Consider the following 24,209-nt stretch of genomic DNA (forward strand, 5'->3'; position numbering starts at 1 on the left):
CACACACACACACACACACACACACACACACACACACACACACACACACACACACACACACACACACACACACACACACACACACCCCATCCTTGTCAAAAGAAAGTGATCCGTTAGACACGCACCTATCTGGCAGGTCTTCCCTTTCCACTGAGGGGGGCAGACACACTCAAAGCTGTTGTCCAGGTCGACGCATGTCCCACCCTGGGCACACGGATTAGAGGCACACTCATCCAGGTCTGTAAAAAGAATAAAGCCATAATTATGAGTCTATTCACCAAAACGAACCCCTTTGGTCTGTTTGTAAAGCAATGCACATAACGGGACCCAACAGCGGGGGCAACATGTGTTTATCTGTTTTGGATGGGCTCAAAAGGAGTGGCAAGCGACAAGGCAAAATCCACCCGTACGTGCGTTTAGCGCCGAGCCATCAGAGCCGGGTGTAACCCCAGTAGGCATCCCGAGACACCAAGCGGAAACACGCACCCACGCGCACTGCCAAGAACCCAGAACCCAAAGGCAGGCTCAGGGTGGAGGGCGCAAAAAGAAATGTGGGTGTGTGTGTGTCAATTCAGTTATCACCCCGGTTCACCCCAACAACGCATAATTACTGCGTTATGCGTCGTTCCGGAGTACGCCTTGGCGATTCCACGTTGTAATTGGGTTCGATGACGGGTTTAATCATTACGATGAAGTTTTCCAAGGATTTCTCTGCCGTGAGCGTCGTGTGTTCTTTAGGCGCCAATGCACGTCACAAGAAGACGCCATTTAAACGCTGCTTTTATTCTCAACCAAAAGGCAGTTCAATTAGTGTTTTATGGCCTGCGAAAGCTTTGGGTGGGCACCGAAAAAGAGAACCTCCACAATGGGGGGTTTCTGGAGGGAGAACAACGTACTGTTAGCGCAGGTGGGGCCCTCCCACCCCGGCGGGCAGTGACAGTTAAACCCCGAGGGAACCTCATGGCACGTCCCGCCGTTGGCGCAGGGGTCCGAGACGCAGGCGTGCTCAGCTGGGGAGAGACAAGACGGCGTTATTCAGCTGCAGATATCGATTACGGCTCGAGGATGAGATGCTTCGGCTCGTTCTGCTTAGCGTCGCAACGCGTTGTTCTCTAGCGTAGCGTTGACCTCCATTGGGCTTTAAAACGTAAATGTGATAATCGTCACACCGAACAAGGAAACGTTCAACCACTGGGAAACACAGAGTCCCCTCAACCCTTCCTTCGGTAGCCCAAGCAGAAGAGTCTGAGGAGAAACCAGTGCCCACCGGGCCGGGCAGCTCACCTATCTGGCAGGTCTGGCCGGAGTAGCCCTGGGGACAGAGGCACTGGTACTGGTCGGGCTCCGTGTTCATGCAGGTGCCCCCGTTGATGCAGGGGTGGTGGCGGCCGCAGTAGTTCAGGTCTGAGGGGAGGGGCGACAGGTCAGCGAGCGGGAACAGTGTGTGTGTATCTATATATATTCATTTAACGACGAGGACTCCTTGTGCCGAGAATCAAGCAGACACCGTCAGTTAATGTCAATAGGAGTTGTATGCTGGCCAAATGTCAACATGATATAAATAGGGATTGGAAATCAGCGGATACATGGCGATACGATATGATGTACAATATCGTAACGCGCGTGATTGTATCTCTTTAACCAATGGGTATATAAGTGGGGAGTGGGTACCCTAAATGGGTGCTTTGGCAGGAAGCTCTAAATAAAAAGGCTTTAAATGCAACAAGTAGTCATACATTTCTTTACATTTGAACGCCACAAGATAAGCGTTTGAAAGCAGACTATGAGTAGCTGCACAAATGCACGTTTTAATCTGCTGGACAGCCGGCACTCAGCACTAGTCTGTGGGAGGAGAAGCAGGTGGGAGGAAGGGCGAGAGAGAGAGAGAGAGAGCGAGAGCGAGAGAGCGAGAGAGAGCATCCGATCGGCCTACAGGAAAGGTGATGAGATAAATAAATGAACAGGGGATCTGCCCGAGCGGCGGCGGCGAGGACCCGGGCCTCATCCCCCAGAGTGCCCCCGGTGGCGCCCGCGGGGAGGCGGGCCGGATCCAGTGTCCGCTGTGGCAGGTTCGGATCACACCCACAGTAAAGCTATCTGTTCTCCCTGCCAACGACGGGACGGGAACAACATAGTAGGAGCGGGCCTGGGGATGGAAGCGTTCAATCGTGCGCCTAATGCAAATTCACCAAACATCTTTACCAATGAGTATCAAGTGTTACATGATTTCTTTCTTTCCTCAGCGTCTCCAAGTCGACGACGTGACCACGAACGTTAACGTCATCGACACGACTGTGCGTCGGGTGTAAAACGTGACTATCTTCATGTCAGTCTCTCTGTGTCTGTGTCTGTCTGTCTGTTTCTGTGTCTGTGTGTGTGTGTGTGTGTGTGTGTGTGTGTGTGTGTGTGTCCACGCCGCTCACCTTTATCACACAGCAGGCCGCCCCAGTTCCTCTCACAGCTGCACTGCCACGGGGCGGCGCAGGTCCCGTGCACGCAGCCCGGGTACGGCACGCAGTCGTCGCAGAACGGCCCCTGGAAGCCGTAGTTGCACCTGGAGGTTTACAGGGGGAGCGACCGGTCAGAACCGGTCAGCGAGGAACCATGAACACACTTGACAGGCGATTCAACAGAAGCGTTTGCACATCACATCGGGGACCTTTAGGGCGGGGATTAGGGAAGGAACCTGGCTAGGGGTTTGCACAGCATGGTTTGACCCGGCGGCGGGGTGTGGGGCGGGGTCCGAGGGAGCAGGGGGAAACACGGTGGCTCTCGGTTGAGGGCGGTGATCGGTGCAGAGGAGCCAGCTGTAGTGCGAGCAGTGTATCGCGCACATGTTGAGCATGAAACTACGCATCAAACAGTGGTAACAGCAGCATTATCCACAGTCAGAATATCAAAACATAACCAATGCTGTACCCACGGCTTCACTCGATACCCAGGGTGCAACAAAGGAAGAAGAAAAACTACTTTTTTTTTCAATAAGTCTTTGGAGCCGTTGTTGGGAAGTCTCCATGAGATCCCTGGATAGCCCCGTCTAAAGGGCGGGGCTAATTTGGTCAAGAGTAACATTCCAGGGCAAGAGGGGTTAAGAATACACCCAGTAGGGCTCCCACACCGGGGTCGAATCAGAGAGAGAGGTAGAGTGTGTGTGTGTGTGTGTGTGTGTGTGTGTGTGTGTGTGTGTGTGTGTGTGTGTGTGTGTGTGTGTGTGTGTGTGTGTGTGTGTGTGTGTGTGTGTGTGTGTGTGTGTGTGTGTGTGTGTGTGTGTGTGTGTGTGTTACATGCACTCCCATCTCTACTGTCCCAACGCTATCTCGCCAACGCTGCAGCACTGTCGTTGTCGTCTTTGGGACAGCTGTCTGGTCCATTGACGAGCTATTTTCAGCATACACCCCCCCCCCCCCGACACACAAACACACCCTCCCCCGCAGTCGGCACGGAGACAGCGTTCCCCCCACCCACCGACTTGTCTGGGAAATAAGGCCTTCAAAACCCAGCCAGAGCAGGCTGGGGGTGGGGACAGGTGAGGCTAGCCATCCTTAGGACTGGCTTCAGCGGGCCGCCCATGCAGCCCACCGGGGGGCAGTTTAGTGGGAAACTGTTGCTGGTGTTTGCAGACTTCCTCCATAACCTGTGTAACAGCAGTATCTCAAACAAGCCTCCTTCGGCCCTCCTTTCACATCCTGAGCACAGCGTGACACAACGTGACCGTCGATGCTTTGGGCTTCATCAAGGTGGTCCGTTAGACCGGCGAGGGCTGCTCTGGGTCTGCTTACAGATCAGCCGGCCAGTCCCTGGCTTGTGGGTTCCCTCTTGCGCAGAACATGGAGGCTATATTAAAAGGTCATAGTGACCATGCCTGTGAAACAATGCTGCTTCCGTAGCATCAGGATCTTCTGTGTCACACACACACACACACACACACACACACACACACACACACCCCTCCCTCCCCCCCAGTACAGTGAGGGATGGTTTTAAGGACAGCTCCATTTCCCCTGGCCCTCTCCCGTTGCTAATCAGCCTTTATTACGAACACTTTAGACAATGCAAGCGGGGGCAGCACTGCCTTCCTCCCATTGGTGCAGAGCGTCTCCTTGTGACCGCATAGAAGCTGATCTGTCCATCTCACATGGGGACGAGGAAGAAGGGGTGGGGGGGGGATCTCCAGTGGGGGAGGGGGTAACAGGTGAAGAGTAGGAAGTACAGTTTCCTGAGGCGCTGAAGCTATGTGGCTCACGTCACTTTATCAAACCAAGGCATTTCCTTTTTCTCCTTTTTCCGTTTGTTTTTGTGAGGTTTTTTTCCCCAAAGTGCATACCACAGTGCGATACACAACAAGGCTTCCCTTATCACAGTCGTCAGGCTGCAGAGCCCCAGTGGTGACACAGAGTAAGCTTGACAAAGAGAGAGGAGGGAACATTTCTTTCAGAGGAGTGAGTGGCGTGCGTTTATTCCAATGTACAAGCTTTCCCACATCCAAAGCAGGGGGGAAATGGTGCATGATATTGTGCGTGACAGCGACATGGGATTTATTAAAGGTGCTGTAGGTAAGATTGAACAGCGTTCATTTCAGTGTCTTTTGGGAGAAATATCAGCGCCCTACATCAGCCACTGGTGAGCGAAAGGCTCTCTGAGAATACCTGATCGAGTTGATCGTGCCTGCCTCCGTATGAGCCGATTTAGATCGACCACAGGTGAGCGAATCAAACATCTCAAGTGACTGAGGGGACGTTTTGCAAGGGGGTTTTGTGTTTTCTAAGTCCCTTCTCTCTCTTTACAGCTCTCCCATCGTAGCTCCAGCCCCTTTAAGGTCCCTCAGGAAGACATTCTATAGGCGTGATAACAAAGGGCCGTGTGATTCTCATGAGCAGCGGGGGGTCTCCAACACAATAGGAATCGCTCCACTTACTTGCATTCCCCAGGCTTGCCGCAGCTCCCGTGCAACAGGTTGCAACCCTGCTTGCAGATCGCTAAAAGAAAATCGGACAGAAGTCATGGCAGGAACATGAGTACGATGCAAAAGCCGAATACCTTTTAAATACAGATAGCCGTGTAAATAATGTATTTTTCCGTTACAATTCAAACAAATCAATTCAAAATGGCCTCCCATGTTGAATTGGGGGAAGCCGATGGACTGAGCCTCAGTGGAATACATCCAATACATTAACGCATCAAACCTCCTAAACTTCTTTTTAACGATTAATCGCTACCCGCCACATTCACACATCAACGTAGAAGTGTGCAGGACCCTGGGATTGGTCAGTGCCTTGACTGACAACACACAAAGCATTACGACTCTGACCACACACACCATAAAACAAATCTCAATTGTGTTTCTTCTAATTCCGAACACTATATGGTGGAGGGGGGGGGGGGTTTGTTCGCCTGTTGCTGATCGTCATCCTAACAAGACGTGAGAATTCACTGCACACCCCCCGATGACCCGGTGGGCTGTCAGAGGTGGGGGTTGGGGGGGGGTTAAACAACTTTATCGCCTGGGGGCAACAACACAAACCCCCCCCCCCCCCCCCCCCCCGCTTTAAAGGACAACAGATCACCTCCCACTAGTCTCACCCGTAAGGCCCTGCTGGGTGATTTATTATGAAGGGAGGCCCCCCACGCACAGCTAGCTTACCTAGAAACAGGTGCTGGTACATTTCTAAATGTTAATATTACGATAAGGTATTTAGTGATATAAAAGATACACAAGTGAACCGGACACATCACGGCCCAGTGTGGCGCGTGCTTATTTCAGAATAGTAAGAAGTTAAAGATATACATTTTTGATAAAATTGAACCCATCAAACCAACCTACCGTTCACACAGACAGTGTCAGCGAACCTCAAAACACACATAGACACACACACACACACACACACACACACACACACACACCTTCCTCAACTGAACAACAACCGTAAGCATGATGTTGTAGCAGGGGACATTGGGCTCATGTCATCATCATCATCATAATCAATGATATTTATTTCCCTGTACCTATGGTGCAGTCCTTGCCCATCCAGCCGTCCAGGCAGGCCCGCTGGCCTGAAGTCTCGCAGCGGTAGTGGCCGAAGTAGTCGTCGCGCGGCACACACAGCTCGTTGCACTTGCTGCTGTAGTAGTGCTCGTCGCAGCGGACCCGCACGCGGTACGTCAGCCGCGCCACCGGCCCGTTGTGATGCTCCGTGTGCCACTGCTCGCCCGGGTTCAGGAAGCCTGTGTGCACGCTGCGCTCGATCAGAAGCTTATCCCCGCCTGTAGGGGGGGAGGACACGTACCAAAGTAAGCTGAATGGCTTTTCACTTCATTATGTCGGTGGAAAAAAACAAAAGAAAGCGATGTTGTACTGAGGTATGAATATGTATGAACATCTCCGTCCACGCCTCACGGTATAAATATGCATTGTGTTTTCCATCCACCTCGGAATGTTCCCCACCCGGTAATCACCTTCTGTGTGCATGTGGTACTGCAGCTGCTCTCTCGAACAATGCAACAGGCCTTCGGCCCAAACACAACCTTATAGTACGGTTCCGGTTGATCTTCAAGAGAGTCAAGCGATGACGCCCCAGATCAGCACCGAGTGCGTTTATGCTTCTGGGCCAAGGAATCGGATGACAGCCAGACCCCGGAGGGTTTTTATTATTTACTAACGGTACCTCGTCCACTGCCGTTTGGTCTTGGCTAGTCTTCGTAGGTCCAACTATGAATCACATTGTCGCCAGCTTTCGACCCCTATATCCACTAACACAGATATAGAGTGCTTCGATCAGTGCAACAATAAGGGTGATAGATAGAAGAGGTCTACTCTGTACTGTAAAAAGAAAAGCTTGTTTAACAGCAGTGTTTGTCAAAGGAATAAGTAATGATCCTGTATGGAAAAATGAGGGTGCAATGCATCAGCCGCTGGCTCCCACCCACCCACCCCCAGGCATGCGTCAGACACGCTGTCAACAAGCAGCTAATTGGAGAGCAGGCCTTGTACTGGAACTGTGTTGACACCCGATAGCTTCCATTACTACAATAGCACCCAGAGAGAGAGCGAGGGAGGCGGAGAGAGAGGGAGTGAGTGAGAGAGCAAGGGAGTGAGTGAGAGAGCAAGGGAGTGAGCGAGAGAGCGAGGGAGTGAGCGAGAGAGCGAGGGAGTGAGCGAGAGAGCGAGGGAGTGAGCGAGAGAGCGAGGGAGTGAGCGAGAGAGCGAGGGAGTGAGCGAGAGAGCGAGGGAGTGAGCGAGAGAGCGAGGGAGTGAGCGAGAGAGCGAGGGAGCGCAGGGGCAAGGGAGCGCAAGAGAGCAAGGGAGTAAGAGCATGAGCTTGAGGTAGGCTCCTGAGGAACTGATAGCCGCGACCCTTTTTCTTCTATCCTAGGGAGAATACTACCTGATACACAAATCAATACAATAACAATATTCTCACAAGAAACAAGCCATCCTTGAAAATCTTTGGGGATATAAACTACATTTCATCTATTCTTGGCCGTTTTGCAGAAAGGCACCCCACAACGTCACTCCATGACACCAGCCGAGTGAAATTAACTCCTCTCCACTTTCTTCAGTTTCCTATCTGCAACGATGGTTTCACGAGCTTCCCTTTATGTCCCCTGAATAATTCATGCAACAACAGTATATATCTGTTCCCCTCAGGTCACATTCAAAACGCTGGGGATCCCATTGGCATTCTGACGCTGGCTGTGAGCACGTGACAAGCTGCTGCCGGGATAAGAGATCAACATCCAGGTGAAGGGCCATGTCCCCAGCGAATGAAAAGCCGAAAATCTCATGCATGTATAATAATATATAGACACACACACATGATGGAGTCAAAACACATCATCTGCAGACTAAACCGTTTCCTGGCATCAGCATATAGATATTGTTTGGCCCGTCTCCCGAGGGTGTTTTAGATGTTCATTTGAAACGCCTGACCATTTCACCTCACCCCGCATCAATGCTCACGGTAAACAGCCCCCACCCCCCCCCCCCCTCCCCACGGCCGCCGTCTTAATCGAGACAGGATCACAACCCTGGAAACTATTTGTGTGGAAATAAGAGGGGCCCAGCGATTTCCTTTGGGACACACACACACACACACACACACACACACACACACACACACACACACACACACACACACACACACACACACACACACACACACACACACACACACACACACACACCTCAGCGGAGGACCAAACACAATGTCAGGCAGAATTAAGCAACAATAACTGAAATAACTCCCAGCAGATAGAGAACAATGGGGCTCCGGTGGCGGGAGCCTGCCTCCATGGTGTCTAAACACGGGGGCCACCGTTCGACCAGCCACACCCACTTCCTGCTCCACAAACACAAGGCAAGCAGCCAGCCCTGCCTTCCTGAGGACATGGGGAGGGGGGGGGGGGGGGGGGAGCGACTTAATCAGCGTGTTGTGCTCCTCTGATGTTGGGACAAGACGCCACGAGAACCCCTTGGCTCAAAGGGGTCTGGATTAAGGGATACATTATGATGCTGATACGTGTTCGCACTTTAGGTCCACCTTGATGGATAAAACCAGTGTCTCCACTCACTAAAACAAACCCCTTGACCCCCTGGTCGGGACAGGCCAGCGTTGAAGACACACAAGTCACAACGGCTGCTCCTCTCTCAGCCGTAACAACGACAGCGAGTTAATGAACATTCACCTTCAATCCATTTATACACTTTGCTTACTTTATTTGAATTGCCTTTTATTATAACAAGCTAGCTCTGACATTTCAGCACTGTCATGCTCTCGATAATACTTTAGTGCCAACATGGTACATAAAAAAACAATTGGGACATGTTAACAAACCGGACTGCCGGGGGGACGCAACGCGCCCCCCTACTCCCGCCTCCTTCCAGACCCCACCAGGCGGAGTCCTAAGTACCTTTAATACAAGCTAGCCCGCGCTAATGGCGACCCTTACATCACACAGCAACACTCCTTCCGAAACCCCCCAATCAGCGGCCCTTGTGATCTTTGAAGAAGAAGGCAGAAAACTGTGCCTTTGTTCCCATAGATTACGCCTCTTGAACCAACGACATCAAGGTAGAAGTCAGCAGACACATGTGACATAATAGCCGCCAAACCCAAAGCCCATCACCCAAGGTCTTTAAGAGCTAATTAGCAACCCACCCAGCCTTCCCGCCGCCACACACACACACACACACACACACACACACACACACACACACACACACACACACACACACACACACACACACACACACACACACACACACACACACACACACACACACACCAGCTTTCTTTGGGGTATATACATGCATCATTGGGACAACTGTGCGAGGTATTCCATGCAGACCATGTTGGAGCCTACGTTGTAGACTTGTTACAATTGACCAAAGCAAGACAGTTGCTCTAGCGGCAACATCTAGCGGCAGTTTGAAGAAAAATATGCCTGGCTAACGAAAGAATGTTGACCGTTGGTCGTCGTTCAGCAGGGCGAGCCCTCTGCAGAGTGACCGCGGGGGTCTCACACCGGCCCCATGCCAGTGCAGCCCATGTCCATCGGTACTAAAAACAGACAAACCGGAACCTAACCCGTCGGATGCGATGCCGCCAACGCCACCCCCCCCCCCCCACCTCATAGGAACCGGCTGATGATAACATGTCTATTTCCTACCCTCCATTGTATGTGCTCGCCATCGGAAGGGCTTTTGAAGTCATGTACCAAACAGGATGGAATGACCCGCCACGTCATAACAAGACAACGAATGAGAGGACACACCCCCCCCCCCCCCCCAACACACACACACACACACACACACACACACACACACACACACACACACACGCACACACACACACACACACACTTGAGATGAAGATGCAACACTCACACACACACACACAGCTCCATCTTTGCCGATCCATACCGCCACAGTCTACGCAAATCAGAGTACGCACATACAATGACTTGGTATGTCCCGCATTCTTGTGGAGGTGTACTTCCTCCGAGACTGGGCTACTAATTTAATGGTGGGGGGGCAGACGTCGGACCAGCGGACATAGTCAAAGGAAAACAGGATACAGCTGGAGCACATTGGCCAGGTCAGAAGCAACACTGTGATCCCCAGAAGCTGTCCGGAGGGACTCCTGGGTGATGGTGGCGGTTAGTGGTGGTGGTAGTGGATGGGGGTGGAGGGCTGGTGGCGGTTAGTGGTGGTGGTAGTGGATGGGGGTGGAGGGCTGGTGGTGGTAAGGAACCAACACATTTGGCATGTTGGGCTTTGGAACTGCTGTCGAACAAGTGGATCTCAACAGGATACAATCTAGTGGTGTGCCGTAGCTATGAGGTCACCAAGAACCTGACCCAAGAAATTTGATCCCCCCCCCCCCCCACAAAAGTGTGAACTATGTGTGTGTACACTGGGTCAAAAACCTGCCCTCTTTGTCCGTGCAAACAAACTTATTTGGAAACTAGTGGTGCGTGATATCCTCTAGCTTCACAACTCACCTGGACACATTCTGACCAGGTAAACTCAACATGATGACGTTAGAAAACTCAGATGTATCTGTTACTAGTCTCTGAAGAACCCGATCCATGAACAGAGAACTGGTGCGAGTATGAACTTACCGTTGCGTGTGGTGTTGTCCCAATCGAAAGCGGCCACGATCAGAGTGTAAGTCCGCTAGTGAAAGGGAGGGAGGAAAAGAAAATGTTTGCGTTAGTTGTACGTTTTCAAATAAAGACCATCAAATCAGATAGCTCTATCTTACAGTATTGCGTTTTCATCAAAGTCAATTCACAATAATACTGTTCATTTCAAACATCGAATAACTAATCAATATGATATTCTAACCAATAAGCCCCATCTGCAGAGGCTAAGCAATGATCACATGGTAGACCTGTCATCAGGAGACCAACGGTCTCCTAAAGCCATTGAAAATAAAAGCATAAAAACACAGTGCTAGTGCTTGTGCTTATGGGGCTGCCGGCTTGTGATCCACATTAGCAGGTGTGGATGTCAGCTTGCCCGGTATTAAAGTGCTATTCAGGTGAGACGTGTTCAAGATGTTTATATACACACCATGATGCAACCCAGTCCCAGATACACTCTGGCATAGACCAAGACGTACACACGTAGATGGAGCAGTGTGGATTCCAAAGCCACTACTGCCTCTCGTATTCTACCTGGACACCGGTGCCAAGATGGGAGCTCCGGTTACAAGCTGCAGTGAAACCAAATGCTGCAAGCGAGTGGATTTTGGGAGGGAAGGCCCAATATTGATCTGGCCTCACACTAGGAGCAACGACTGCCCTGAACAGCAGAACAAGGGATGCAGGATGCTAGTTCTGACATACCAGGATATGCGATATACTTCATGGGGATTTCGATTATTGTAGTGTTGATGAATAGCAAATAGTCTTTTGCTGATTCTAAGACGCAAAGACAGACATTTTGTTGGCTCTTCCGCCCAACTGAAATAGACAAATCAATCCCTCTAATAGATTAGATCAATTACACTAATCAGTACTTGTGTCTATGTGTACCATGAAAACCCAGTTGGCATAGTATGTGTTGTGTATACATATACTGACCAGCTTTTAAATAACAATATCAGATATAAGAAATAACCATTGTGAAAGTTACTCTATAGGCAAAAACAACAGACGGTGGCAGTGGCTTGGGAGGTTCAGAAAATGTAATGAGATTATTCTGCTTCCCAACAGATAGAGTTCTGCTTTTTAACAGTTGATCTGATGGGACATACTGTGGCCTGGACTGACCACAGACAGACACACACACGTCACACACACACGACACACACAGAGGATGAGAGTCACCTCATTGGTGTGGCATAGGAGAAGATGGAGAGGGCTAGGAAATTGGAAATTGTGGCGAAAATGTAATCAGTCTGTCTAGTGTCTACCTATCTATCTATAAAAAAGGGAATATAAGCGGTTTGCATTTGTAATATTGCTGTGAACCAAAGTAATGCAGTTGGATTTTAATCAATAGCCGTCATGGGATATTCTAATACTATGTATCATTTGTTACTAAGGCCTAAAAAAAAAAAAAAGTTTGGTTCCTGTTGGTTGTCAGTTGAGGTCATGGGTAGGTAGGGAATTTATTTTATTTTTTTATTTTATTTTTTCCAGCGGCAGCGAATGATAGGTAGGTTGTTTTCATTTGAAAACGAGAAAATTCGCTCATCCTTGTACAGAATGAAGAGGTGCTGTACCAAAACGTAATTCTAGAGGTGCTGTACCAAAACGTAATTACATAAAAAAAATTTTTTTTTTTTTTTTTATAAAACTCATAAAATAATTTGGGTCGCACATAAATTGACAGGGTCGGTCGGAAACCGACCGTATACCTACAAATTCTGTTTTTTAGATTTGGTCCTTGCATTGGCGGTCACAAAACAATAAACCTCAATTTCCAAGAAAAGATTTATAGCACGTTCAGGGAGCCCTCCTACCCCTTGCTACCTTTCTCGTTTTATTGCAATGATGTAACAACACTTAAGTCTCCACCATGAAGCATTGGTTTGACTGGGGGGGCTTAAGAACACACACACACACACACACACACACACACACCAAGGTTACCCTGCAGCCAAGGGGGGTAATCTAGCTGGTGTGTGTATGCTACGAGGCCCACTGCTAGGCAACCAGCTGACCTAAATAGCGCCTCATTACGTCACCAGCGTGTAAGCGGCAGTCGTGGTCGTGGGCACAGTGTGTGGGACTGACTTTGACCTCCGCTGCAATGTCATATGTGTGACATTGAAATTGGTTGAGGTGGCTTTCCTTACAAGAATAAATTACAATAAAGTGCACTGAAATGTGGCCGTCCTTGTCGTCTAAATAAGCAATCACACATGACCTTTTTGTTTTTTTGGTACTACAAATATTTTCGAGGAATATTATCATAAGGCCAATTCTATTTCCTTGGCATTTGCCTCTAAAACACACGTCAGTCGAACTACATGCATTCAGACCTGATGATCCGCTGGCTGATATTTGGCTGGTAACTCGTAGCTGACCTAGCGTTATTATTAGGTACTGGCTGTGGTTCAGGAGCAAGGCCAGAAACGTCGCTGACTTGCTGTGCCCACAACAACAACCAGCGCCTACAGCGACCGCCCTTAAAGTCTGGTGCATCAACACTTGCACTAATGCTAGATTTAGAGTAAAGTGTGCATGTGCGAGTGTGTGCGTGATTGCGTGCCATGTATGCATCTAATGTGTTGTTGATCTGTGGGAGCAGTGAATTGAAGGGCTTCAGTCAGTCAGTCAGTGTGCTGGGCTGTGGGATTAAGATGGCTTGTCTGGCTGTGGGTGGGAGGTAATTGGGGGGGGGGGGTGTTGTGGGAAGAGAGAGAAAGAGAAACGGGGGAGAGTTACATAGGGGTGAGCAGTGGTGGGCTCCGGGTGAAAGACGGGGGCCCGCAAACTGACGACGCCGTTGACAAGGCGATGGAAAGGTGACGCTCTCCCCATCGGCCAGGCATGTGAGGGATGGCAGTGTTTACTGGGGCTTGTCAATGGACAGAGGAGGAGGAGGAGGAGGAGGAGGAGGGTCCGGCCAGCACCACAGACAGCAGGGCAGATGAAGCCCTCCACCAGAGAAATAGATTATACGACGTGGATGTGGATCATCCCATGACTATGCAGCGATGGCTTCTGACCCTCTCAAACCAGTCCATCCCTCCTCCACCCATTACCCACCCATTACCAGCCCAAGCCCAAGCCCCCCCCCCCCCACAACGGTTGGCTTGCTGGCCCGTGCAGTCTGACCATGCGAGTGCGAGTGTGTGTGTGTGTGTCTGTCTGATAATTGCGTAAACACTTGTGCAGGAGCATCTGGGCGGTGGGACATGCCGCGCTGACGACTGCGGCGTGGTCTGGTGCATGATGTCACCCGCCGACGCTCCTCCAGTGCCGCTGACGGACGGACGGGGACACTGAACGCTACGGGGAGACGCCGAGCGTGCAGACCGTGGGCGGAGAAAGGCGTTTGGGGAAAATAGTTGAAAATAATCCCACCATTAAAAACCAAAAGACTGTGTGTACGAGTGTGTGTGTGTGTGTGTGTGTGTGCGTGTGCGTGCGTGCACAATTTGGCTCGTCTGGTTTCCCACAAACCGCCCCACTCTGATTAGCAGGATTAAGTGACAGCTGCCCAAATGGCTAAAGCTCGCTAGATAGATGGATGGGTGGGTGGGTGGGTGGGTGGGGGGGGGGTTGACAGAGGGGAAGGGAAGAGGCTACTGAACAAAGGCACAAACCCCCCACAAACCCACTGCCGACCCAGTAGCCTCCCCCCTCCCCATCCCCGATCAGGCTACCCTCCTGCCTCAATGCACAAGCAGCTAGGAAGTGTTGGCATGCACGCGTGTTTGTGTTCTCCCCTCCGTACACCCGTCCCTCCATGCACCCATCTTCAGGTTACACCTGAACTCCGACTGCCCCCCCCCCCCATTTGCTATGAGCCCTAACCTTCGTGTCGCCAGTGACATAAAAGGACTGCCAGTAAAATTACTATTAATTATGAATGAGGAAACTTAACACAAGTCCTGCTTCTTACGCCACTGATGTTGCTTGTTTTAAAATGACAGCCTGCAAGTCATAGCAGCTTTGAAGGCTATTTGATGAAATAGACAAAAGGAAAAATTACACTGTGTTCAATCACCACATCCTTCCTGCAGTGGATTATGGGATTTAAGCAAATAAGTCTCAGTTCTCAGGCCCGGGGGCGAGAATAAGAGCCCAAAGCAAACACATTTGGCATCAGAAGAAAAGTTAAAGTCTGAAAGTTAGGATGATCCGACACGCAAAAAAGCTACAAAACATCCACAGCTTTAATCCGCAGGGCGCAAATGACACGAATGAAAGGGAGCAGAACAACATCAGCTCCATAAACTAGTACGTCAACTAAACGAGTATCCGTTAGTTGTTCCAGCACCAGTAGAGGATCCTGTGCTCCCCCAGGGCTCTGTCCAGCCCCCAGACGGACAGACCAGCTGGTTCAGGTGTCCAACGGTCATCCTGACACCCGACAGAGAGGGGCTTGGTCATTCAGAGCCGTGACACGAGTCAAAGGAAGGCTGGGATGGGCCGAGTGGGGGGGGGGGGGGGGGGGTGTGGAGTCCTGGGAGAGCCACAGGTGCAGGTTCCCACGCCGGGGAGGGGGCCGCTGGGGGACTGAAGATAGTAATTTGAAATTAAAGGGCTGGGGGAGCTTAGACGACTGCAGTGGATGTGAGGGGAGGTCGGGTGGATGGGGCATCGGGGGAGGGGGGAGAGAAAAAAGGGATCTGCTCAGCGTGTGAGACGAGTGAGTGAGTGACAAAAATGTCCTCACATACACACATTATATCTATATATAGCTTTATCTATATCCATCTTTATAAAACACACACATATCTTCTCTATCTATAAATCTATAATTAAAAGGATATTGTGTGTGATGCTGATGAACTCAGTCACGCAATAGCGTGCAAAAGCATTTTTTTTTTCATGTTTTGGTATTTCTTAAACGGCGTCTCCATGTTTTGGATGGAGGCGGTGTCAGCGAGACGTCCCCTGCAGGCCGGCTGTCTCGCCGGTGAGATCCGCTGACGTCTCCTGATTTATTGCCCTCCGAGGGACATGAGATCACCTCGGTCCATCCTAGGGTCAGTAGTCGCTGCATGTATAATCTTCATTAATCTAGGATGTCAATCCTAGCTTTTGGTTGTGCCAGGGGCCACGTTTACGCTATGACTCCTGCGAGAGCATCTGCCTACCTAGATACGGGAGGAACGTTATAGCAGCCGGAAGGCAGGTAACAGTGATGGCATCTAGACCAACATATAAAGGGCTTTTCCTTTTTTGCAAATAAAAAGGTATAAACGTGAAAGCAAATCTCAACAACAGCTGCCAAGTCCTGTTCTACGGTCAAAGGAGACTTGAAACTTAAATAATTTTACTTCTTGATTCTTGGAAACAGGTTGGGTGATGCCATGGTGTCTGTCTTAGGATCCTGTGCCACCAGGCTGAGCTCATTTCCTCTTTCCTGCTGGTGATTTTCCTCAGTCTTTCTATACCTTTTCAAACAGAGTTGGTCAAAAGATTTTCAGCAAAGGAGCAGCATTAGACAATGTCGCATCAATCTCCTTTCCTCTAGTGATAAGGAATCCAGGAAAACTGCTTTAAAAATGTACAGCCAATTCAGAGAAAACGCCTATGTCAGCCGTCAATCAGAAAAAACATTTAGCAGGTTTCACAATCCTTATTTATACCAGGGTTCCCACAGCTGTCTATAGGCGAGGCACAGCACCCTACCCTACGCCATGGAGCAAAGTAATGAGACACAGCCTTTCACTTGATGAAAACCTTTCACAATTTGACGACAATTTGCACGGCTGTTTAAGTCAGTATCTACGTTCAATTTGACAGAAAATAAAGGCTATCATTAGCCTTATATGCTATAATATAGCACAATATAATAATCATTCAAATCAAACCATGGCCGGCCTCTGTTGACACTGAGAAAACGTTCTGTCTGATTACACACGGTATTCACATCCTACAATAGAAAACACCCATCGATAATGAGAAGATGGAAGCGTTTGACAGACACAAATAAAATACACCTAAATGATGCATTACAGTTTACAACAAAAGCGGCACCAGTCAATTTTGCACGAAAGCAAAATTCTCTACAAATGAGAGAACATCGTAGTCGTGGCGCTATCGCCTACTTTCTAAGCATTGAGGGCAACTCGGAAACCCTTCTCAATGGCACAAACAATTAAGGAAGGAGGGATCTTTTTTCGTGATGTTTATTTTTTAAAACCTTGCTCTCTTCTGCTCCCTTGCCAACTCCCAAATCTGGGCTACAGCGGCCTTTCACCTGTGATGGTCCTATAATGCACATGTTTTTTGGTCAATTTGAAACCCACAATGCAGCGACTTCGAGAACTTTGGTGGACTCATAAGACCATCAAACTGTTCAAGTTCGCCTCACCCTCCGAAGCATTTGAAGACAAAGCCGGGGAGGCTTTGTGACGCGAGTGACCACTCGAAAGACTTCCACCAGATAAAGACAGAACACTCTGGCCACAAGAACCTGCGTTGCTCGTCTCAGATGACAACGGCAGCGACGTCACCCGACACTTTGTATCGACGGAGCCCGCTTTCCGACCCAGTGCCCTTGACCCCCGCTTGTTAACAAGCTGCCCCTGGATGTGGCTCGCTTTCAACAAGCGAGGAGCCTAGTAAACTGCTGAATATCTTTTTTGCGAGACGGGCCAACGCGCCTCACCAACCACCCCTGGTTGTGCGCGGCATTAAATGCAATCTTGTGTGCCTTTGAGAGTGTTAGAGATGACAGAAGAGCACTTCAGCACCAAGACCATGGCGAGAAGTCGAGTGGGTCCATTTACATTCAGTTAGGGTTAGCATTTTCAGCAAATAATTTAAAAAAAGCCATTGATAAAAATAATTGATTTATAGATTGATTTCTGGGAAAGACACAAGATATTGAAGAATTGAAAGACCAACACTTGCACAACCTCTCCAGGCTGCGATGGGTGAGCAGGGATCTGGCCGCAGTCACTCACTCGGGGAGTCGTGCCAAGAGACGCCACGCAGAACGCAAGGCACTTGGCCCACGCTCCCAATGCGACTGTGTGCACACACGGCCCATTGAGCATGACGCTACTATGCCAACAGGACTTTCAATAAACATGCAGCCGCCATACAGCCCTCAGCGTGCCAGCACTAAACACACACACACACACACACACACACACACACACACACACACACACACACACACACACACACACACACACACACACACACACACACACACACACACACACACACACACTTAATAGTTTTACAGCTGTGGGGAATTCTTGAATATAATAACATATTGGCAATCTTGTGTAGTTGTGTTCGATGCAAATTTAGTTGTGAAGAAAAAAGAAAAGCATACATCTTTCTCACACCTAGTTTACCCATCCTTGAATTGAAGGATTGCTAAAGCAGAAACTGTCTATGCCTGAAATGTGTAAAGTGGGAACAAGGTTAAAGGAAAGGCTCTGAGATTCCACCTGTTTTGAATCTGAGAGGTAGAGGATTATATTGTGCACAGGAGTTCGGGGTTAAAGACTGACGGTGGATTTCATTTTATGTGGAAATTAATTATGGTGAACAGACTTGTGATTTGTTCTTCTGAACTTTTTGGACATCAATGGTTGTGTACAACATCAAAGGCAAGCGCCCATTGATGGCTGGACTGACACTTGTGAGGAGCTTCTTATCATTGTAATGGGCTCTGGGCCATTGATTAGCATCGTTATACTAGGAAACCATTACATTGTCCGAACTACGCAACACACACGCGTCTACATAAGGGAAGCTTTGCAACCACCATGACCCACGGCTGTCCTTCCTGGAGCTCTGCGAGCCGACCTCGTCTCCATTAATAAGTAAAGATAAATAGACTTCGAAATATCGCCGTGCGTGCATATTTGGCAGCGGCCCCTTTTCCACTCCATCTGCGATGTAGGTGTAGCGCAACGTGGTGTACCCGGGGCAGCGACACCAGAGTCAGGTTCTCGGGTGTCACGTCACTTAAGCACCACCAGAGACCATTAAGGGGAGTGTCTTTCAGGCACCCAATGCACAAGTGCAGTCACATGAGGTCCACGCTCGTAACAAAAACAAAAGGCTCTTAAATGTATTTCCCCGCTTTCCAGTCCCTCCAGAAAAAGAAAAAACATAAATTGACGATTTCCGCGCAAAAATATGCGGGGCTTGCATGATTTCATATTCCCCGCATTTTCGTTGCAAAAGAGTCACATGTATCTTAGCAGAAAGTTGTAAAATGTTGCGTTTACAATGTTACGTCATGTCATCGAAAGGCTGCAATTTTCGAAAGTTCCCGCATTTTTTCGCAAGTTCGCGCAATTTCATCGCATAAAATTGCATAAATATGCCGCATATATCATCGCATTTTTTAAGAAAACGTGCCGCATATTCAAGGATTTTTAAAGTTTTAAAATGTATGCAGTTATAAAATTATAAACACACACACACACACACACACGCACGCGCGCGCACAAACACCTTTCTATTTGGGCTTTGAATGGGCAGCTGGCCACATCCAAGTCAATACTACAATGCCATGCATCTTAGTTGGCACGCAACGGAAACAACATAGACGTTGCCAAGAGTCGAACTCTAATGGAGTGTAATGGTAGGCAGGTCTATCTGGCACTATCCCCTGCGGTGCAGGATACGTTTGTTTAGCACGTCATCGGGTCAGGGATTTTAGTTTCTGAGGTGATACAATGTTTCAGCCTCGCAGAATCAACCAACATGCACTCTGATTCTGTTCAGGGTGTGAGTGAACGTTTAAATAATTAGACTTTAAACCATTACATTTCAGACCATACTAGGATTTTTACTAACTAGCCGTCAACTATACAGGCTTTGCATCAACCATGCCACAACATATTGTCATAACGACAAGTAAGAATATGTAAACGTTTAAATGTTCACTCACACCCTGCACAGTTGGTTGATTCTGCTGCATGCTGAAACATTGTATCACCTCAGAAACTGAACTCCCCTGACCCAAGCTCAACATCTTTACCCTTTTATCTTTCCAACACGTTAGACACTGTAACCTCCCCCACAACTACAGGCCTTCACCACCAAATCAGTGTTGTGTTGCCCCGTACATCATATCTATATCCCAATAGTCAGTATGTGATATTTATCTGCCCAGTCTTTGGATTGTTTGACACAGAATACAAAATGTATCTATACAGAGCATTTCCCTGGGGTTCAATGTAATATGTAAAAACTGCCATTTATGTAAGAGTATCAAGGAGTCTGTAATGGTTACACCTTCATCTGTTAATGAGAATTACTGCTATCCCTTAACCAATTCTTGCACATTATCCATGTCGCCCACCGTCGTTTTGTTCTCTCCATACTCCTCATTTGCTGAATGGATCCAACTGAAGTGATTAATTGGTAGCCAGTCATTTGCACAATATATGCTGTCCAAACCACTCCACTAAGACTCTCTGCAGTGTATGGATAATGAGTTAAGTGCAGAAAAGTGGGCAATTCACAGGGGACTCAATTATATCATAAAATCCCTGTGCTAACTAAAATAGCGCAATGTTCTCTTTAGAAAAGATGGCACACTTGCCTCGGTTTCTGACCGCTATACTTTTATTAATTGACTTTAATACCTTTTATGTGACAATATTGCCATATGGCCTATGGCTTGCCCATTTATGGCCATAACCAATTACAATGTTTGTCCCTTGCTCACCAATAATAAGCAGAATGAGGTAGGACTCCCCAAGGCCCAAAAAATAAACAAACAGAGCTCAGCGCCACGACAACAGAGGAACATTGTTTACTGGAGGTCTACCTAATCATCTCCTAGCAACGGCCCTACCAACCTTACTCTCCCCTATCAGGTGATGCCAGGCATAGCGGAAATGGCTACCTCGTGTTTCTGCATCCTTCTCACAATGCATGAAGTGCATGCAGGTGAGCAAGCAGTCACGCAAAAGATGGCTCTATGTGTTCCCTATCTCAGCGAGCGATGAAGTGAAGAGATGGAGCAAAGACAGGACAGAGGAACCTCAACACTCCTGGGATGGCAACACTCTCTGCCTGCTCCTTGTTATGCATCACCCTCATGTTCCTGAAAGAGACCTCCAGGACTATGTGATCAATGAGGCGTGCTGTTTTGGTGGCTGTCTAGATAGTATGGCATCGGATATGCTTTATATTCCAAATATGATTGTGCTCCGCATCAGTAGTCAAGAAAAGTAGTAACCAACGGCAAATCTGTGGAAGAGAGCAGGAGACGTAGTTGACATGAATTAATAACAGCTGCAGGCTGGCTTGTAAGAAACGGAGAGGGAGAGAGGAAGATGGCAAGGAGGGATAAAGGAGTCTGTCAGTAATGTCATTAATGACCAAATGGAAGTATAATGACTTGCGCTCTCTCAAATGAAACAGAGTTAAGGAAGTATCCCTTGGCCAATCAGACGCTGGTCTGAATAACATTTATTTTTTTAATTCCAAAACATTGTGGGCTTCCATTACCTTAACCATCAATACGACTTGAACAGTACACACACACACACACACACACACACACACACACACACACACACACACACACACACACACACACACACACACACACACACACACACACACACACACACACACACACACACACACACACACACTTTGATTTGTGTTCCTCTGCATATCTCTGTATCTCGAGCTCCTGGCTAATGAGGGAAACGTCTATGATCTTGCCAGCTTAAATAAAGGCTTGAGTTCAATATTGTAGTTATCAGAGGAGCAGAAGTGTAATATAATGGCCTTACGAGCAAGACTCAGAAAAGCTTTCTGCCTAAGATGATTGCTCTCTTGATTTTCTAAATTGGCACTTATGCGAATCTACAAGATGACTTTGATCAAGTGTGTGTTTGCGTGTGTGTACGTGTCTATGACAGCATACGGTCAGGACGAGATGGTCAACAGATACTACACAGTGTGCATCGCTGGTCTCTCCAGGGAGAGTGGCAGCGAATGCCATGAAGCAGGCGGCCCCCCGTCCCCCCACCTTGTGATTCTGGCAGGGAAATGGAGCCCCTTCATCCACCCAAGACGCACGCATAGACCCTCCCAGCCTCTTCAGGCGGAGGACTCTTTAAGTAATACAGTCTTCTCATCGTTAGCCCGCTAACCAGGGAACGCAAAGAAAGAATAGACTGCCTGGACTCATCATCATCTTTGGCCGATTCATTTGTGGAATGATAAAGCCAAGGCAAATATTAGAAATATGTAACTTCAAGGAGGATTTTACCCCTAAAATAAAGAAATGATGATCAGCTTGCCAACACTCCAATAATAGGGATATTTATCTAGGGATAGTTATCTGGCGATCCCAGATGGGGGGGGGGGTATCCATGTATATAAATAATTCATACCCAGGGCTCAGGTAAGGAAAAAAATTGACTGTTCAAGGAGGCACTATGTTATGCAACACAGCAATTTAACAAGCAATTACATGAAAACGAAGATGAATTGGTGGATTATATGTTAATCAGCAGGGAACACCACCAATAAGAATCTCTAATAAAACACTAGGTTCTTTTCAGGACAACATAGAACACCATTTATGGCCACCCATTGCAAAATGGCGTTAAATCGTGGTCATTGGTGACTGTAGTCCCGTTTAATCCCCCCCGACAATCAGTCATTCACGGTAGGCTAGTTTAATTGCACCAAAAGGGGGCACCTGGCTCCCGGGAAGCTATAAAGAGAAGCCGTAGGGTGCATGAAAAGAAAAGGTGCCAGAACATCCAATAGCTCTGCTTGGGGGCATCGAGGATCTAGCATTACTATGAACAGCTTAAGAGGCGCCCAGCACCACATCCAGAACCAAGATAAAATAATCACCCAACCACCAATCGATTAGCTGAAACACACACAGGGATTGGCCTATTATTGACTGGGGCAGGTGCAATGTCATGAATTGGAACAAAGCCAACATCATACAAGACAACTGTAGGAAAAGCACCAAGTAACATTCGCGGAACCACCACTGCAACCACTGGATTAATAAACAGCATGCGATCATTCATGTGGGTGATTGATTTAAGATGGGGAGAACTCACCGGCCAGGCGAACTGGAAGGGGATCATGATCTTTCCAGCGTCGTCGAATTTATTAGGGTTTTTGGAGCTCTTGAAAGAAAAGATATTTCCACCGAGTACGGGTGTCGATTTAGATCCGTAGGTGCACTTGCCTTCCGTGTTGACCTCCATCTGATACTCCTTAAGGCAAGCGTCGACGTAAATGTCGCACTCGTCTCGGCTACACCTCCGGTCCTTGGAGTTCCTTGTGCCATCGCAGCATTCCCCGTTCGCCAACTCGCCATTTACATTCTCTACGTTGATCAACTGGAGCTCAAAATAGCCGGTTGACTGGGACACCTAAAAATATAATAAAAAAAAAAAGAAAAGGTTAAAAAAAAGGGTAGACTAAGAGCACCATCGCATGCGTAAAACGGAACGGCCGACTAAAGCGCGTGCAATCGGAACAAAAACAAGATATTAATAGAGATCCAGGATTTCAAGGAGCCGATTGTAAAGATGTTAAATTCATCCTTTGCTCCAATAGTTCAGTGAATGCATGCGAATAGACGTTGTACAGTCAATGAGTATACTATAATATGTAGGGGGACAGATATTAAGCAGTGTAGAAGGCAATTGATACAATTTAGCCTAACTTACAACTTGTGAATGCAGGGCCCTGCTTTTTTTTTTTTAAAACGTGGATGATACATTATTTCAACAAAATGGAGATGAGCCTATATTAATTCCCTCAGACAAATCTTGTCATGGTAACATTATTCCATTCTGACGGCTACGTGTATTTCAATTACCGGTGCATGCGTTCGTGAATATGCAATATTAAGAGAGCAAATAAATTAGCATACGCCCACCAACTTTTGACATTGACTACTTTAACAACCATCCTAATAATTTAGCACAATATTTGGAAAACATGAACAACCCCCCACCCCCCCCTCCACCTTCTCTTACCTTCGTCCATAACGTCAACAGCAGACACACTAATGGGAGGCAATTCCTAATCCTTGTGCGATTCCACATGCCTTCGATTAATTACATGTGACATAGGGGGAAATTTGAAGAAAAAAAACGATATGCGGCCGTGGACCAGCGACCAATTCCTCCGTTCCTGACATGCAAAAGCGCACGGTTGTATTTGTTTCCAGCAGATTCCACGTTCAGATTCCACCGAAACATTACATGCGTGTTTAGCAAAGGCGAGCAGCCGATTTCAGCGTAGTGCTGGCCCATCCACAAGAGACTCCCTCCGTCAAATCACTCTACACGGCAACTGAAGGGCTTCGCAGGCACAGCACGCTTGAGGAGAGGACGTCTTCTTTGATTGGCAGCTCAATAAACCACTTAGAAATTCGCCTCCGGGCAGACTCTGAGCCAACCGGATTAAGGGGCGGACTATGGTGTGCCAAAACTTCAATTGCATAGGTTTATCCCTGGTTATCCCCGGGTTTGAATTAGGTGAACCGCATTGTGGCATTGTGTGCGAAGAATATGGTTTATAAAAATTAAACAGACCAG

The 24,209-nt window shown here is 48.2% G+C and overlaps 1 protein-coding gene across 3 annotated transcripts in view; it reads right to left on the reverse strand.

Annotated features, from left to right (window-relative positions):
• Window positions 1-23,977, reverse strand: part of jag2b (jagged canonical Notch ligand 2b) — a 35,285-nt gene extending 11,308 nt beyond the window's left edge. For 2 of the 3 annotated variants that reach the window (XM_030345611.1, XM_030345610.1), the window contains exons 1-9: window positions 23,646-23,977; window positions 22,716-23,033; window positions 10,621-10,675; window positions 6,004-6,261; window positions 4,916-4,976; window positions 2,424-2,554; window positions 1,285-1,404; window positions 897-1,010; window positions 126-239 (exon numbers count right to left, since the gene is read on the reverse strand). In XM_030345611.1, the coding sequence (XP_030201471.1) occupies window positions 126-239; window positions 897-1,010; window positions 1,285-1,404; window positions 2,424-2,554; window positions 4,916-4,976; window positions 6,004-6,261; window positions 10,621-10,675; window positions 22,716-23,033; window positions 23,646-23,714 (1,240 nt within the window). In that variant the 5' untranslated portion in view covers window positions 23,715-23,977. The remainder of the gene's footprint in view (window positions 1-125; window positions 240-896; window positions 1,011-1,284; window positions 1,405-2,423; window positions 2,555-4,915; window positions 4,977-6,003; window positions 6,262-10,620; window positions 10,676-22,715; window positions 23,034-23,645) is intronic. The other variant, XM_030345612.1, reaches the window with a different exon arrangement.
• Window positions 23,978-24,209: the final 232 nt, after the last annotated feature.

Source organism: Gadus morhua, chromosome 21, assembly GCF_902167405.1.
Source record: "Gadus morhua chromosome 21, gadMor3.0, whole genome shotgun sequence".
Classification (NCBI taxonomy): Eukaryota; Metazoa; Chordata; class Actinopteri; order Gadiformes; family Gadidae; genus Gadus; species Gadus morhua.